This window comes from Cephus cinctus, unplaced genomic scaffold (assembly GCF_000341935.2).
Source record: "Cephus cinctus unplaced genomic scaffold, Ccin1 Ccin1_scaffold0123, whole genome shotgun sequence".
NCBI lineage: Eukaryota > Metazoa > Arthropoda > Insecta > Hymenoptera > Cephidae > Cephus > Cephus cinctus.
Window position 1 is genome coordinate 1,141,801 of NW_014332857.1, and position 17,479 is coordinate 1,159,279.

The 17,479-nt window shown below is 38.9% G+C and overlaps 4 protein-coding genes across 5 annotated transcripts; 2 read left to right on the forward strand and 2 right to left on the reverse strand.

Moving 5' to 3' along the window:
- Positions 1-63: 63 nt before the first annotated feature.
- On the forward strand, positions 64-5,329 carry LOC107274896 (splicing factor U2AF 50 kDa subunit). Of its 2 annotated transcripts, none has more exons than XM_015754453.2 (7): positions 64-242; positions 578-807; positions 898-1,158; positions 1,244-1,394; positions 1,478-1,533; positions 4,025-4,471; positions 4,559-5,329. In XM_015754453.2, exons 1-7 carry the CDS (start codon positions 221-223, stop codon positions 4,688-4,690), a joined length of 1,299 nt encoding a protein of 432 aa, XP_015609939.1. In that variant the 5' UTR covers positions 64-220; the 3' UTR covers positions 4,691-5,329. The 2 variants fall into 2 exon arrangements, with proteins under 2 accessions (XP_015609939.1, XP_015609940.1); XM_015754454.2 differs by having other exon boundaries at positions 1,244-1,382.
- LOC107274902 lies at positions 5,315-6,057 on the reverse strand. Its single transcript, XM_015754465.2, has 3 exons — positions 5,868-6,057; positions 5,698-5,781; positions 5,315-5,604 (listed from the first exon to the last, which is right to left on the reverse strand). Exons 1-3 carry the CDS (start codon positions 5,908-5,910, stop codon positions 5,444-5,446), a joined length of 288 nt encoding a protein of 95 aa, XP_015609951.1. The 5' UTR covers positions 5,911-6,057; the 3' UTR covers positions 5,315-5,443.
- A 670-nt stretch (positions 6,058-6,727) lies between these two features.
- On the forward strand, positions 6,728-9,059 carry LOC107274847. Its single transcript, XM_025079740.1, has 6 exons — positions 6,728-7,615; positions 7,669-7,859; positions 7,957-8,004; positions 8,103-8,285; positions 8,418-8,603; positions 8,682-9,059. The coding sequence occupies exons 1-6, from the start codon at positions 7,537-7,539 to the stop codon at positions 9,030-9,032; spliced, it is 1,038 nt and encodes a 345-aa protein (XP_024935508.1). The 5' UTR covers positions 6,728-7,536; the 3' UTR covers positions 9,033-9,059.
- LOC107274903 lies at positions 9,050-17,401 on the reverse strand. Its single transcript, XM_015754466.2, has 12 exons — positions 17,342-17,401; positions 16,611-16,861; positions 16,082-16,534; positions 15,783-15,954; positions 15,436-15,654; positions 15,087-15,367; positions 14,752-14,943; positions 14,582-14,691; positions 10,795-11,090; positions 10,115-10,405; positions 9,682-9,831; positions 9,050-9,611 (listed from the first exon to the last, which is right to left on the reverse strand). The coding sequence occupies exons 2-12, from the start codon at positions 16,844-16,846 to the stop codon at positions 9,357-9,359; spliced, it is 2,655 nt and encodes an 884-aa protein (XP_015609952.1). The 5' UTR covers positions 16,847-16,861; positions 17,342-17,401; the 3' UTR covers positions 9,050-9,356.
- Positions 17,402-17,479: the final 78 nt, after the last annotated feature.

The following is a 17,479-nucleotide window of genomic DNA, read 5'->3' on the forward strand; positions in this document are numbered from 1 at the left end:
CGTTGTAGCGCGACTGTTCGTACGATTCATGACTCCTTTATGACTTTCCACTCTATGCACTTTACGGTCCCAGACTTAACGCCGTAATTGAGTCCTCCCGAGAGTAGCGGTTGATTGACGTTTTGTTGCATTTTGTCTTCTCACATTCTCTAGGTGAATTTTGAGACTCTTTTGCCTCAACGAGGATCCTCATCAAATCATTGGGAAAGAAACGAACGAGATGGGCGAAGATTTCAACGGAGGTAGGCTTCAGGATATAGTTATTTGCTTACGGTTTATTAACTGGCTGTTCCACGCTCTTTATCGTTACGAATGTCCCCCAAGTATTGTGCCTAGTAGTACAATGGCCGAAGCGTTCGTGCCGAAATCGTTCAAAAACATTAGACGAATAAAGCATTTTTATTCAAATTTAGCTATTCAGTATCATTAAATTAATGTGAATGATGAAATTCTTTGTTTATGGAAAAAACTAATAACTTTTTTCTTAGATTGCATACTGCAAGTTGTAGTACAGAGTGATATTTGTCATGGGTTATGCTGTATGTTGATGCTACAATTTATTGTTATTTGTTTGCAGATCGTGAACGTCAGGATCGTGACAAAGAACGTGATAGGGATAGGGACAGAGACAGAAGACACAGATCTCGTAGTAGGGATCGTAGGAAGCGTTCTAGGTCACGCTCTAAAGAACGCAGAGATCGTAAGCGTAGTACCTCACCCAAAAAGAACCGCAGTTCTAGGAGGAGAAAGCCATCACTCTATTGGGATGTACCACCTCCAGGATTTGAGCACATCACTCCTTTACAGGTTTTTACTTTGATATATGTTTGAGAATAATGAATAATTATTAAATTGTTTATTGCACATATTAGAATCTAACTATGTTTCTTGGTTAAGTACAAAGCGATGCAGGCAGCAGGACAGATTCCAGCTAACATAGTAGCAGATACTCCACAAGCTGCGGTGCCAGTTGTTGGCAGTACAATTACACGACAAGCCAGACGACTTTATGTTGGAAACATACCCTTTGGTGTAACTGAGGAAGAGATGATGGAGTTCTTTAATCAGCAAATGCATCTTTCAGGACTTGCACAAGCTGCAGGCAATCCAGTTCTTGCCTGTCAGATCAATTTGGATAAGAACTTTGCTTTCTTAGAGGTAATACATATTCATGGATATTTGGTTACAAAAAATGTGTTTGTACTCTGTTCATATATTCTCATAAAATTTCATTATGTTTCAGTTCCGTTCTATAGATGAGACTACACAGGCTATGGCTTTCGATGGCATAAACTTCAAAGGACAGAGTTTAAAGATTAGAAGGCCCCATGATTACCAGCCCATGCCTGGAATGACAGACAATCCAAGCATGAATGTACCAGGTATGGTTCCCGGTATGTTACCCGCGTATCTTGGACACATTATTTATGGGCTTTAAATAATCTGAATTTTCTTTTCCTCCTCTGACTCATTCTAGACTCACCTCATAAGATCTTCATTGGCGGTTTACCCAACTACTTGAACGAGGAACAGGTATGAAAGTTGACAGATTCTCTACTTATCCCGTAGAACCCTGAGACCGTTTTCCTGAGTTGCCTATCCCGCTCCACAGCCAGATAGCCCGGGTACGCTTAATCCTCATAACCTCTCATCCTCTCGCAAACTTCCTCTCTGTAAATTCCTTCTACAACGAGGAAGGAACAAGAGGACCTAAATGAGAAGCTTTGCGAGTTGGAGCAGAATCAGTATGAGACTGGCCATTTGTCTGTTTGGCTTGGGATCGCAGTACCCTGAGAGTACGAAGCACATCCTTATCTTTTTCTTCCTCATCAGTGCACTGCGATGACCTAGCCAAGGATTAAATCATGAACCTAGGTATTTAGCAAATCTAGCGGAGGGTACATCAGACACCCTCTTTCGAGAATATCTCCAGACACCTCCCAGAAGATGACGTTCACGAGTTCTCCAGAGGTACGTATTCGGGTATTCATCGGTTTTCAGCGTCGCGTAGGGTATCTAGCTAGCTAGTTAGACCACGATCGAGCCCCTCTAGAACATTATCGTCAAGAAGATGACTATGACAGACGCAATAAGCGAATTTTAGACTACGTATGACCACGGTGACGTTAACCAGGACGTAGCACAACGATTGTTTATGTCGTCACTGACGGTGACGAGTCTAGGGATGATCAGGTTAGCGACGTTACAGCATTTAGGTGGGTGGCGCGACGTCGTGGCAGTCCTTTTTATTCTTTTACAGCCTTTCTAGGCACTCCGGAGACCCATCCCAAGGCCTACCAATATTTACAGTAATCACTTTTATATCCCTCGTGTACTTAGGCGGATATCAAGGATATCAACGCGTTCTTTCAGGGCATTTATATTAAGAGTCCTCTCGAGGAGATGTTACGTCATGTGCCATATTCCGGACGAGTCCAACAACGTGGGGAAGGTAGAATCCTCCCTACCTTCGCGACTCGATTCTTTTTAGGTCTGCCTTTCTTCGTTTGCTTTCTTATTAGCGCGAGAATTTTGGAAAAATACCATGGACATTTTTCAGGCTCAGCCCGAACTTCCAAAAGCTCTATCGGCGATTTATTATACCACACGATTATTGATTATTCGGATATGTCTTATCCCGGTCATTTGATACATTGCATACACTTTCTATACAGCGACTACTCCAACTTTTCAGGAATATACTTTTGTCCATCTTGCAGCTCTTTTCTTTACAGGCTTTTTACAGGCTTTTCCCGAGTTGTCTACGTATTCGAGAGAGTGAAAAAAAAACTCATTACGTGTAGAGGCCGAACAAATGAGAATAAAAGATTATTTTTTTTAGCAGAAAAAAGGATTAAAGTACCGAGGCTGAATGAATGAAACTACATAGTATGATACTCTGAATGAATAAATGAATGTATTGCATTGAAATGAATGATTCAGTGTGTTCGAGAGAGTGATGTATGAAATTCGTGATACAGGGAACAAAAATAAAAAAAAAGGGAAAATCGTTTGGTTAAAAGAAAATATAAAGGAAGAACATGGACTGATACCAGTGCCCTTTCTCCCCATTTCTTAGCTTAGGGTCGCGCCGATCAAAAGCATTCGCTTACCACTACCACTACTTCTACCACTACTACTACTATTACTACTACTACTGAACATGACAAAATACCACACTCTATGGAGAGAGGCTAGTCCGTTTTCTAGAGGCAAGTACCTATCTCATTTATCATGTCTCTTCGTACCTTGGGACAAAACGAATTTGCAGCCCAGCTGGCGAGGCATTTGGAGAATCTGGATCAAAGAATGGCTTCCTAGTTTACGGTGCGTTTCCTAAATTCATTGATTTAATCCTTTTATCCATACATTCATTCATACATCCCATGGTCCACTCATTTATGTATTTATCCATATCATCCATATACCTTATTTCCTGTCTTCCTTGATGCTGGATGATCTTAAGAGTGCGTTATGTCTTTTTCAATGTTAAACTGTTAAAAAATATTGAACTGTGTATACTCTAAAAGTCGTTTAGATCATTGGACATGACCCGCTCTTAGTCACCTGTCGTTAATTTAAAGCTTTCCAGTGTCTGACCGACAAAATTATTAAGGTATCATCCTTCTCGTCCTTGTGTAAGTATAACCTCTTAGAATAATAGAGAATTTTCAGGTGAATTTACAATGTGCAAGAGTCCAATGGAATCTATAAGCTGCGAGGACCATTATCCATGCAACCAGTTGCATTATATTGTCAATTAGCTTTGGACTATGTGATACACTGGACCGCTGTTAGACTGTGTTTAGATTGCTCAAAATTTTTGTAGAAGCTCAAATATGCACTTCCTCAATGAACCTTTTAGAATGTACATTTGATTTTGTAATATTAATAATCTTATAGACAGAATGTCTCAGTCTCTGGTGTATCGTATAGGTCAAGCACAGTTCTAGTAGCTAGAAATTTTAATAAAACTATAAACGAAATTGTTCAATATAATCTAAGCGATTGTTAAACGATACAGGTGAAGGAGCTACTGATGAGCTTTGGGCAGTTGAGAGCTTTCAATCTCGTCAAGGACTCAGCCACTGGTCTCTCAAAAGGTTATGCCTTCTGCGAGTACGTTGACGTCTCGATGACTGATCAAGCAATCGCTGGTCTTAATGGAATGCAACTTGGAGACAAGAAACTAATCGTACAGCGCGCCAGTGTAGGAGCAAAGAATCCAATGATCGGTGCTCAGGCACCGGTGCAAATTCAAGTTCCTGGCCTCTCCATGGTCGGCACCAGTGGACCTGCTACTGAAGTTCTTTGTCTTTTGAATATGGTCACACCTGAGGAGCTTATGGAAGAGGAGGAGTACGAGGATATCCTCGAGGATATTAAAGAAGAGTGTAACAAGTATGGCGTGGTACGTTCCGTCGAAATACCAAGACCCATAGAAGGTGTCGATGTTCCAGGATGCGGCAAGGTAAGCGATCGATACCGTGATTCATTGATACCCATAATGCACGTTTATTTAATTCGATTTCTCTTTCTCATTCTTTATCTTCTCCAGGTCTTCGTTGAATTTAACAGCGTGATCGACTGCCAGAAAGCACAGCAAACCCTGACAGGACGGAAGTTCAATAACAGAGTGGTAGTCACATCGTATTTCGATCCGGACAAATATCACCGTAGAGAATTCTAAATTTGCATAATCCTTCGCTCCCACCCACTTTTCATACCGATTAACGGATAATCGATTATTTGTCTAAAGTCTACTGTTTACTATATGTATGTATACCAGTGAGTAAGTAATTCACGAGTGAGCCATAACGAGAAGTTCGATCAGCCATGAAGATTAATGGAATTCGTGAACTGAAGAACGTTTTATTTTAAATAATAGTGAGCGACACAGTTTGCTATTTCGAATCAAATCTTTTGTTTTATCATTCACACGCATGCTCACTCGTTCGCTCACTCGCTCGCTAACTAACTCACTAACTGGATCGCTTAGTCCAATTTGAAACATAAGTCAAGATTGAGAAGAAAGTGAATAACTACTAAAGGAATGTATGGAAACAGAGAATGAATGATTGCATTATTCGGGCCCTGAACTTATAAGACAATTGTACAATATACGATAGAATTTAGGCGTTATTGCCGCACGACAGAGCCCAATACACTCGCTAATAAATGACACGGTCCACTGCTAGACACAGGGTGCAGCGATTCGGGGCGATTAAGTAATTAAACAGGAACGACACACCGTATTAACGGGCACTAAACTTGAAAAAGGACAGCACTAACTATACGGAAATAAAAAGCCCTCTGTCTTTGTAAAAAACAAAATTAATACGTCATTTATTGTATTGGATAGAACAGATTTCATCTCATACAATTTTGGGAAATGAATCGAATAGAATGATTGATACAAGTATATTAAATAGAATGAGGTCAATTAAACCTCGTCTTGCATGGCAGGTTGATAAGCACGGGCGTCGTTTGAATCCGCTACATCGATGAGGAATTTCTTCAGAAGTGCGTAAAGTACCCCGCCAACTATTAACATTCCTATACCTGCGACAAGAACTATTGCCCATGCAGGGATGGCTGTGCCTCCTGAAATAGATTCTCTAATTATTAATATTCTCTTGCATTGAGGACATTACGTTTTCTTCTGATATTCAGATTTTATGATTCATAAGGACTTACTGTAATAATGTCTGGTGATGGTCTTCCTGCCACGAAGAATCTTACGTCTGGCTTCTGCTTCCTCCATGAAGATGCCCATTATCACTATAGACATTTGACAGGTATTAGGAAATTGGAATGAATATTTGCTTCATAAAAATGACGACGCCTCATAGTGCGATTGAACTTACACAGCCCTATGGCGAGGTAGTACACGATACTTTTTGTTCTCATTTTTGATTCCTTTGTCGTTGATTTAAAAAAAAATAATTCTTGTTTTTTTTAATGGAGTTTTTTAAGAAACACTGGGCCTTGCCGTATGCACGATGGAACGCGTAGTGAATTTGTGATTCAGTACGCTGAGATAACGCGATCGTGATAACGAGTACCGTAGAAACGGACCTTATCTTCTCTGACACATCAGATAAAAAACTAGATTTTAGTAAAGACTGGATGTCGTGCGCAAAAGGATATAGTAGAGGATGTTACGTATTGTTAGTTTATCAGGATTCTCTTTTAGGATAGTTTTTTGATTATACAATCTGTTTCCAGGCTGTTCAATGATTAATCAAGCTATCCAATTGTCGATTATTATTGATAATTAATATAGAGAAAGTAGAACAATCTGTTCCTTATTATACATTATATTGTAAAGCAATGATACGTTAAACATTTTTGCTCGGGGTCTTTATACATATTTTATTGTTAGGATTACATTTGCTACAATCCCTTAAAAGTATACGTACAATATGTAGATTTTTGACGAAAGTTATGAAAATTAGGTTTTGTTGAACGTTAATTTATTAGATAGTGGCACATTTTCGAACTGTTACTCGACATGATATCAGACCCGATTTCTCAAGATTCCACGATTACAGTTTTGTCTCGTGTGAAGTTTCCACGCATTTTCAACATGTAGAAATCATCCACGAGCAGAACCGAGGCTGCATCCACCATAACGGCGAACTTGTCTTTGATTTTGGGAGTTACTAGTAGTAATGTTCCCGGTACTACAGTATCGGTTTCTCTGTCGTTCCTCCTTCCTTTCGTTACTTACGCCAGCAAAGAACGGATTGTTGTTAGTTTTCCGATAGATAAAATAACGGAATTGCGGGTTCGCGATTGGCTGCGTAAGTTACGCGTACTATTCCCTAGCCAAATTTGCTTGATTTCCAATTCCAAGGAAAATATGAACTTTTTCTCGAAAGTAATACACCATCAGTCACCGACAAACGATTTTACAATACATTGATTTATATAAAAGTCAAGTTGAAAATATGACGATGGAGTGGCTATTTAAAAAAGTTCCCTAGCTAAATTTGTTCTTATAAATTTATATAAACAAATAACTGAAGAAAATTAGTTCGATCGGTCGTGATGAGGGGTTAACTATATGGAGCTCTTGTCTGCAATGATTGTAGAGGAACAGTATCTTCTAGTATCTAATAAGCAATACATAAATCTACTATTAGGAAATAGCTCCTCTTGGACAATGTACGTCGCTCCATCTATGAGCGCGCAATTTGAATCAAACGAGTGAGTTGCAATAGCCCCATAAAGATGGCTCTATCAAATTACTTTACGGCGTGGTAATTTTCAAATGTGAATGATCATTACAGCCTAAGCGCTTTTTTTTCCAGTAAATATTTCTTCATCAGAAATACGTATTTTTGTATTCTAGTCTTTTTTTACTTCTGAAGCACAATTACATACAAACAAAATGTATACTTAGGTTATATGATAATAACACGCGTCTGTCATGCAAGAAAAAAATGACTCATGCTGATCTCAAAATCAAATATTCCACTGCGGTATCATAAAGCTCAGATAATTATCATTAAATTTTAATGTGACTTCAAAATGGCAGAGTGGCTAGACCAAACTTTCCGTGAAATCCTGCGAGACATAGGACGCGATATAAAACAATATTCTAATGAAGGTCTGCATTCAGTCATACGGTAACTTCAACACATTACATTTTCAATCGTACAGAGAGAAGAACAGTGGCCGGTTGGCTCAAACAAATCGGCAAGGAAATACAGAATAACGAGGATCGGCAAGCACGGAACGAATATGCTCGTTACATCAGATACATTGTTCAATCGGGTGCGGATTTGCCTGCGGACTTCTCAGCCATTTGTACAAACGATCTTGAGGAGAATCGTAGTAGCTCCACCACCTTGGTATATTCAGTATATTATATTCCTGTTAGACGATGTTAATATTGTTAATGAGCTTGTCTGCCGTTACTAAAGATAATCTGTTTAATTGTGCAAATAGAGAGGTCCTTGCCCGAGAAAGGATGTAATAGCGCAACTTGGCTCACGCGTAAGTAAATTACGTATAACGGTAAAACCAACTTCCCGTCACATTCAAATATATCAAAATCATTACGACCTGACTGCTTTATTATCATCTGAATAAAGACAGATTCCGAAGGTATAAAAGAAGTGTGCGAACAAGTAGCAAATGGCGAGATAACAACAGCTGCAGAATTTATATTTAGTATTACACCGTATGTGTCTGATCGTGCTGGAAATTTTCGGGAGATTCTTGATAAGGATTTAAATTTCTTTCGTGAAATCGTCGAGGATACTGTCGAACGTAGGGTGAGTTTATACGATGTTTACTTTTCATTCCTTGTTGAAATCCTTCGGGGATTCCCCCGGAATCATAGGGAGATCAGTACCTACTTCCGGGTGATGTGATATTTTATTACCGTTTTGGATTTATGGGGACAGGTACAAGATGAGGCTGACGTCATGATGAACACGCAGAATGATATAAAACAAAAGTTTCATAATTTAACCGATGCGATGCTCCAGAGGACTATGCGAATTCGACAGCGATTGTTGGAAGTAGCGCCAAGATTTGATTGGGCAGCTAATGGGAAGAATAAGGCTAAGATAGCCAAACTTATTACAGTTGTAATTAGAATGATGAGATGTTTATAGAATATTTTTAATTCATTTGATAAGGGGCAGAAACAGGTTTTGTAATTTTAGAAACGTAATGAGATGTCTGGAGATCCTCATGTTCTTGATAAACTGATCCATCAAGTATTTATGCGTGGTCAGTGGTTGAAGAAGGAACTGAATCGACTCCAGGAGGAGAATGGAAACCTTCAGAAGTTCCTCAACAAATTCCGCCTACTCGCAGCTGAAAGGAAAGCACAGGAGTCGCACATCCCAAAGTTGTTGTGTAAAGAGAAGAAGATTCTTGAGGACCAGTTGTCGAAGCAGCGTAGGACTTATAAAAGAAATCTAGAGACCATCGATGCTTTGTATGTTGAGCATCACAGATGCATAAAACCATCCACTAGTAAAAGCTCAGTAGAGGAAGAAACACTCGAATAAAGTGAGGAATACAAATATGCAAAACAAAGTGCCAATTTATTTATATTCTATAGATACATATATACAGACAATCTCGCAGAGATAGAACACATGGGGAGGCATACAGGTATACTATGTACACAGATTGATAGGTATACACTCTCATATACCTAGTAAGGCACATCAACAGGAGAAGATTTAAAAAGTATTAAGACTGAAACAGAAAAACTTATTTCTGCTGTCTCAATAAAAATTAGGTCGTATTTTCTGTTCAACATTTGTTCTGTCCAAATTGAGTTAGCAAGGAAGAGTACGTTCAGTGATAATGATTCTGTATACATGCCCTTAGGATGACTTTCTAGTACCAATATCACTGCCTAGGCTACTCGAAGCTTTAGATTTTCTCTCAGGATCCATAGCTATGGAGATAAATTCTTCAGAGATCCTTTTGTCAAGTCCTGTATAGGTGTGAGCAAGGTCAACTTGATCTTCGCCAATGGTTTGGCATTTCTTCTCGTTTTTACTTTGAAGATGTCTTTTCCTGTCATGAATTTGTTCAGGATGATGTTCACCAGGGTGTCTTCTGGGTTTCATACGCATCTAATATGAATAGTAATACATTAATCAACAGTTTCATCTTGCGGTAAACGCATTCACGTTATATTCGTACCATTTGTGATGATGGTTGATTAGGATGCCCGAGGTGTGGAGGAACAGCGAGCTTGTATCCCGGAGTCCCGATTGGTATACTTCCTGGAGGAGAAATCATCCCTGGGGCGGGATAATTTCGCGGTGGAGGAGTCATCGTCGCATACGGCGGCTATGTTGAAATTATGCGGATGAACAACAATTTTCAGACTTTCACGATAAATGCTTTACGGCTTAAATCAATCAATCTTAAGCACATCGAGTTTTTCTTTAAAGGTAATAGACTGCGGGTTGTGCTAACATCATACGAAACTTTCTAATGTGTCACTGAACTCTTGCTACTTACCACTCAATATCGCCGGCGCACAAATAGAAATCGGGATGAGTATACAAGTATACAAATAGACACGTGTACTAATAGATTACTACTACCTAGACAATTTGATTATTCTTACCTGCATCATCGGATGCATTGGCAGTACAGGCTGTAGCACGTATATAGGTTGATTCTTAGGAAGAAGATTCTGAGTGACCACCCATTGATGAACCATATTATGAGTCTTGAGTTTGCCCTCAGGTTCACTAGTTTCACTATTTGACCTGAGACAACTACAGAGTCTAGGGGTCAGAGTGACACAGCTATAACCTGAGATGAGAAGTTCGACGACACTGGCGATGAGCAAACCGATGCTAGCTTGAAGACCACCCCAACCACCTTCTAGTTCGACCAAATCATCTTCTTCATCCTGATATCAGTAAATAATTAAATTGATTTAGTTATATGATACAAGCACCCTGGTTCTATTTTGTTCCTGACAATTCATTAATCTCTTCTCCAGCAGGAGATTTCACGAGATTCCAGAACGCCCTGGCCTTGGCATTGAACTTTCTCTCAGTGATTTTAAAGAGGCAACAGCAGCTTAAGCTTAGTGCTTACTGCCGTGCGATTTGCTCGTTAACTTACTCACTGATCATCTTAATTGGACACGGTCTATGATAGTAATTGGCACGCGGTTATGATTGTGGTTACTGATGCATTCTGTACTAGGTTGTAGAATATATAATAGTATATATATATATGAATTCTTATGAGCAGAAATAGCTGTATATTAATTAGAAATGAACAATCACTCACTGGCAAACTCAGCAGAGTAATTTCGGGCACCCTCTGGGAATCTCTGACGACTGCAGTAAGGGCCGTAATAGCAGCCATGTTGGAAAGGGCCAAGGAAACTAAACTAGAGGCCAGATACGCCGTTGAAAAACCAGAGTTTCCCTTTTGAGACTTCTCCGTGAATGTGGTGATGGTCGCTATGACTCCAAGAGCACCGGCTACGAGAGCACCTGCTCCTGCCCAGAGTCCTGCTCCGGATCCTCCTAAAGAAGCTCCGTGCACCAGGACCAGAACTCCAAAAACCACCAGGATCACACCTATCAGAGATTTTATACTAGGATTAAAAGGGTTGCAAATTCAACGTGGGAATTCCTAAGGAAAAGGTAACTGAATTTTGTTACCTAGAAGAAGATGGCCACATGATATGAACATGTGCAAGTTCGAGTCAGTTTTTGAAACCGTTTCCTCTGTTTTTTTAGGTTCTTGTCCTTCTTGTGCTGCTTCATTCCTATAATGCTGCTGTCTCTGCTTCTCCGTAATGAGAATCTCCTTCGAGCGTTTGGACTCCTGACAACTGTCAGGCTTGGAATCGTTGGAATTTAGACTTCTGACAGTCGAGTCCTTCATCGCGGTCTTTTGCATGTTCACTCAATAAAGTATAAACGATAAGGGCTTGGAGAATGTGCTGCGTGAGCACAATCGACAACAATCAAACTTTTTAATTCATCCTCTGGTACATAATTTAATTAATAATCTCCAATTGGCATCTCCGCGAGTCTTTTTATCATTAAAACAATCGATCCATAAAATTAAAAAATTATATATTTTCAACTAATGATACGTAGCCTTTTAGAATCACTTAAAGTACAGAAAGCTCAAGTACAATTCGCAATATTATATGGTCCAATCACTGATAAGATTGCAGAGCTCCTTGTTAACCGATCCTGAAACACGAAAACAGTTTCATGTTCACCATAACATTTTATTTTTTAAAAGATCACTTCACTTCGATTAAAATAAAAAATCTGTCTCTCGTACAGTCTCTTTAATAACTTTTGTCTTTCTTTTTGTCTAAGGCGCTGCTAATTCATCACATAGTTCAATACTGTCAAGAAGATCGGATCAAGCAACCGAGCGAAGAAGCGAGCGACTAACTGAGCAAGCGAATGTCTGGATCGCGCCGGCACCCGGTAAAAGAGAAAATATCTGAGATCAACAAGAGAGAGGCTACGGTAAAAGAGCGAGTGGGTCGATCGGGGGAGACAGAAAGAGAAAGAACGTAAAGCCAAGATAAAACGTACTAAAGTGTGTCTCGTTGTACGTCTGGTCAGTCGCTGGGTACTTTACACTTTACACCAAGTGATATCTGCGTCCTCTTCTTGATTTTATATAAGTCTATCTCGCTTACTCTCATTATGTCTATCTGTTACAGTGCTCTTTCACTTAAATAAACGTCCATTGCACTCGTACTGCTAACTACTTGGCACATCTCGTGTTAAGTCCTCTTCGTTAGAAGGTGCAATTGCACGTGCAAAGTGCGCTATAGCGCAATGCTTCTACCACTGGAACGTAGTATCACGTAGAAGTAGAAACGCTAGTCTTTACGGTACATTTAGAGAAGATATATACAGTAAGGCGGAGGGCAGCAAGAAGGAAGGAAAGAAAATGAGAAGGGAAAGAAAGAAAGAAAGAAAGAGTGGAGCTGCAGGGAAGAGTAGCAGATAGACTCGCGAGAACATAACAAGCTAAGATGATTCTGCTGGCTCGCTCTCTGAACTTCCAGAGGTTTCTCCGCCTTTCTACTCAACTATTTATCAGAGAAATGCATGGTTACACGTTTTAAACAATTGCATCCAGGATGAAATACACAGCTGGCATTATTTTCACCTGCTGACAGAATTGAAGGGTGATCGTCCTCGATGGCTAATACCAATTCGATGTAAATTAACGCTTTGATATCTGTAGTAATTGATAATTTAATACTCTTACTTTCAGTGCTGATTCAAGTTATCAGATTTCAAGCTAGTTATCGAAAGGTACGCGTGCCGTTACCTCAAAGAATAATCTAGAAGGGTTTAACCAAAGCTGTATGCAGTATTGGTAAATGATACGTGAAGGGAACCGGGCCGATTTACTCAAGCAGAAAAATGGAGTCACAGAATCCAGAGAAAAAGTTCATTCAGGAATCTCGTTTAACAAGGATACCCTGTCAATAGTGCCCAAGAATTTCTGTGGCTGCTCTGGAATTCACGGGGACAACTTATGAGCGGCACGCGGCCGGAAGTTATTGTCGGCCACTTAAATAATTCATTAATTTATCGACCAAGAGAGAAAGTTGACTCTGGAGAAAAAGGAGTGAAAGAACGATGAGAAATATGTAATAAAAAAGAGAAAAGCAGCGAATAGCAACTCTTTTTAAAAAATATTTTTGGTTCACGGACCTTTAAATTCTATTTAACGTATCGATATATTGACACCCTGGATCCCTTTGGACTTCACTATTGCCTTCGCCTCGTAAAAGCCTCACCTTGTTTTCAATCGGCACAGATACTTTGTACTTGCTTGCCTTGGCCGAGCAGGAAAGACTGATCTCATCTCCGAAATATGTCGTATGGTCCATGCAAATCATACTCAGTCAGTCAAAATGATCTTCCTCAGTAAATACATAATAATGGCCATCTTTTACAGGTCTGTCTGAACAAGAGGATGAGGTCAAGGAATGAGGAAACCAAGAGGAGGATGGTATTGCCTGTGAACTAATGAAATAAGATGTGAATGAGAATGAGTGTAATATTCCTCCAAGGAATAACAGCCGGTGGAATATAAACTAGTCGAGGACAAGTTGAATTACAAATAGCCTTGTTACGGCATAGCTAAACGTAATATGGGTCGGTAAAGCTGGATGTATCGCTAACAGTGCTTGGGAACGCATCTTAATGAGCACCTAATATTCCAGACAGTCTGTCGCTTACGCATTAACGAAACGTCAAAGTGAACGGAAGGTGCCTGTTCCTCTATATAAATTGTTTCTCGGTTGTTCTGGATTGCGCAGCAGTCACGGAATGCAAAAGACTTCTGCGACTTTTGCAATCCAACATCACTTATTATTCGTGGGTCAAATTCTACACTGGCAACCTAGAATCCCATTGTTCTGCCTACGTGCAAATAATCAAGTGCCGCGCGTCCTCCTTAAGAATGACGAACAATACACCGTTCACTGGGTACCCATGAATATCAGCATCAGGAAAGGAAGCTGAATGTCCTTAGTAGAAACAATTTTATAGGGAATGTGGCTACCCTTGGGGTCGTAATCGTGGTATAGTATGCTGATGGTTAATTACATTTTAATAGTGGCGGACTAACCTTAGACGTTACAATGATCTCGATCGTTTACCTATATTCTCGATAATCTGGTATTCGAAGCTGTTAAGCAGTTTTCTTATCGATTACTTGTCTTTGACTATTTCAATGACTCATTTGCGAAATACTTGACACACCTGTCTTTCTAAGTGTCAATGATCTATGAACCTATAGCACGAGAGCGAGCTTAGATATTTCTAGATGCGCGAACCGCGAGCAATACTTTATTCTTCCTTTCACCAAAGTGGCTCTCAACCACCGAGTACCGTAGACATTCTACTCTCTACCATTTGTATAATGATACAGTATGTATACGCGCTATGTTTCATTATGGGATACACCACGTGTCTACATCTTTAGTCACGTGGAGGAAGAACTTGCTACATGCAACATTGCTCACAGTGTCTTGTTAATAACAGTTATTCTCGTAAAATTATTCCTAACTTACCGAAACGTGGCTGTTTTTCTTCTAGAAGGATCTCGCCGACCTCGTAACCGCCTGGAGTTGAAAAAGCTAGGCCTATCTCGAAGATGCTTCTCATGGTAGTAGAATATAAACTGTAAGAAGGATAATGGTCCATTTAAAATTATGCTTAAATATAAGGTGGCGATTTTTACCCTCTGTTCCATTGAGTATCTATTTGCTCCACGTCTATGGGTTTGATGCATTTAAGATCCTGGTCGTTGCCTAGGATTAGCATTGGAGCGCTTGTTATTAAATTTCTTGGTACTTGCGTATGCTCTCCGTTATTCCTGTAGATGATGGTTGCTTGTATTCCTCTTGCAAATTCTACGTAGACCAATAGCAGCCTATGTACCAATAAGGAGAGACATTAACTACGATTGTTTTGAAGTGAAAGCGTTTCTTAGTTGACTTGTTACTTCCTAGAGGATAATGGCGAATACTTATAGTATTGCTTCCTGCATTTCTTATTTTAATGGTCATGTCTTACCTGTGATACACTTTAGGATCTACGGTTATAAGCTTTAAGCATCCACCGCCATTATAGGAACACATGTTGTGGAATTCAAAATAATTTTTTTTTGGATTTGTACTTGTTTTCTCTATCGTGATTGATCTACCGTTTATGGTCAGGATCCTTTCTGCGGATTCGTAGATCTTTTTCAGGGGTTTCTCGCTGATTAATTCCTTACGCGTGAATAATAAATTTGGTACAGTCACGGAAAGCTGTACTTTTTGCTTGGATAGATTATAGAACCCATTATATTCGACCTGACGTAAATATGTTAAAGTTAATGTATGTTATATTATATGTAATATTAAAGCTGCGAAAATTGTACCTTGCCGTTGCAGTAATACTTGACTCCAGCGCCACGACAGAAGGATGTCCGGAAGGTTTCATTATCGTACAAAGGTACGTGAATATATAGGTAAGGAATCAGCTGGGCCCAGTATGTATCTTCTATTTCGTAGAATTTTTCTCCATTAAAGTATTCATAAGTCCATGCTGGCGCGAATATCGCAGCCGAGAGGTGACTATCTGCTATCATCTGCATAGCCTGACAAGAAATTATAATGTTATATAAGGAGGAAGGAAAGCAATTATTTACCTTATTCCTGGGAACAAGAAACTCTAACGTTATACAAAATTGTAATTTTCCACCTTGGAAACATTTCGATTTATTACCTCGCTTGAATCGAAACCGCCACCTCCTGGCGATCCTCTTCCATGAACATCCACTCCAACGTAGACATCCTTACTTCTATCGTACAAATCAGCTAAAGATTTACTAGATGCCAATCCTTTTTTTGTAATATTGTAATTGAGGTATATGCCGTCACACGCCAGGAAAAAAGCTCTGAAAGGAAGAAAATATACATAGCGAGTAAATTTTAGTTATAATGCTTATACTTTTCTCAATAATCAAATCTTAAGCATAATAATAGTTTTTTCATATTAGTTATAATCAACGAACAGAAACATACTTGTTTAAATCATTTAGTTCATTTTGCCAATGAAGCTTTCCCTCAATGGTCACACTGTCGTACCAAATTATTTCAGAGATTTCATTTGCTATGTGACTATTACTTGTGAGGTACCGTATAAAATATAAAAGCATCTCAATTGAGTCTGCCTCAATTTTATTCTCAATGTTTAAAAGCCATCCATCAAATCCATAATGTTGTGCAACGTGTATGAGAGCATTGGCAAACTCCCTGCACTTTTCCTCAGATACAAGTACTCGTTTCCACACTTCCTCGCCATTATTATTCTCCGTAATAACAGTGCCCAGTATTTTTACACCATGTCTATGAGCTGTATTAATCCATCCATAAGGCGGTATAGTGATTAAATGATGACTGAAGTATATAAACGTATCGATCAGATTCCAATGATAGAACAAATAAGAATCATAGGCTTGTGATCCATTTATAAATCTGTAAAAAACGAGAACTTATAATTATAATATTACACTAGATACAGGAAAATCAATACCGCCAAAGTAAAATTTACCTATCTTCCAAATAACCACCCATCATATCATGACATAAAATAGTCTTTGGCATAGCATCCCTCGATTCTTTTCTAAGAACTTCTCCATCGACACTTATTTGGGATCCACGAAAAACAAATTCTGCATTTTCTCTCAACTTCACAGTTTCCAGCCATTCAGGCAAACAATTTATATTCTTATAAAGTTCTTCTAAATCGACAATAGGCTTGGAGACTTTTGCATCTTCACTCGTCATTGTGCAGACTGCTCACTGAACATGTATGACAGTACTATTTATACTTAGTCATATCATAAACATAACAATGTAAATGAAACAGGATGAAAATAATATTGGATAATAGGCCTAGACCAGTAAGAGAGTATGATAAGAATACAATGATAATAGAAAACCTTACTGATTAGAAACAGCTAGAAAACAAGGTTATCAATTTTTTAAAATATAAATCACACATTATCAAGTGGAGAATAATGCAGGACATGATTAATGATGTATCTAAAATAAAGAAAACAGGAAATCATGGTAAGGAAGTAATGCAAAAGATAATAGTAATGTCGTGTGATAAAATTATTTTAATGCTGATAATAAAAAAAACAGATGACATACAAAGATTATGATATCTTTTCAATTATCGCTTTAACATATTCTACTACCTCTCCTTCTTCTTTTCCTTTATGTATTTATATTCCTTATAAAATAAAATGTCATATTAATTAACAATACAAAATATACCTTAACAATACATATACGGTACTACAAATGTCATGCGACTCGTGTAACTCGTGTATAGTCGTGCATTTCCGCTACGTTTAAAAATTGAAGATCCAATCAGCGTCTAAAAAAGAATTTGGCGAGTCATGGGTTATTACG

Excerpts from the sequence above, each read along its gene's own strand:
- LOC107274902 (XM_015754465.2), bottom strand. The coding sequence starts at position 5,910 with ATGAGAACAAAAAGTATCGTGTACTACCTCGCCATAGGGCTGT. Across the intron at positions 5,782-5,867 it reads CTACCTCGCCATAGGGCTGT|TGATAATGGGCATCTTCATG; the intron begins GTAAGTTCAATC and ends AAATGTCTATAG. Across the intron at positions 5,605-5,697 it reads CATCACCAGACATTATTACA|GAGGCACAGCCATCCCTGCA; the intron begins GTAAGTCCTTAT and ends AATCTATTTCAG.
- LOC107274896 (XM_015754453.2), top strand. The coding sequence starts at position 221 with ATGGGCGAAGATTTCAACGGAG. Across the intron at positions 808-897 it reads AGCACATCACTCCTTTACAG|TACAAAGCGATGCAGGCAGC; the intron begins GTTTTTACTTTG and ends TTCTTGGTTAAG. Across the intron at positions 4,472-4,558 it reads ATGTTCCAGGATGCGGCAAG|GTCTTCGTTGAATTTAACAG; the intron begins GTAAGCGATCGA and ends TATCTTCTCCAG.
- LOC107274903 (XM_015754466.2), bottom strand. The coding sequence starts at position 16,846 with ATGACGAGTGAAGATGCAAAAGTCTCCAAGCCTATTGTCGATTTAGAA. Across the intron at positions 15,955-16,081 it reads GAACTAAATGATTTAAACAA|AGCTTTTTTCCTGGCGTGTG; the intron begins GTATGTTTCTGT and ends TCTTCCTTTCAG. Across the intron at positions 15,368-15,435 it reads AGTATTACTGCAACGGCAAG|GTCGAATATAATGGGTTCTA; the intron begins GTACAATTTTCG and ends TATTTACGTCAG.
- LOC107274847 (XM_025079740.1), top strand. The coding sequence starts at position 7,537 with ATGGCAGAGTGGCTAGACCAAACTTTCCGTGAAATCCTGCGAGACATA. Across the intron at positions 7,616-7,668 it reads AAAACAATATTCTAATGAAG|AGAGAAGAACAGTGGCCGGT; the intron begins GTCTGCATTCAG and ends TCAATCGTACAG. Across the intron at positions 7,860-7,956 it reads GTAGTAGCTCCACCACCTTG|AGAGGTCCTTGCCCGAGAAA; the intron begins GTATATTCAGTA and ends TTGTGCAAATAG.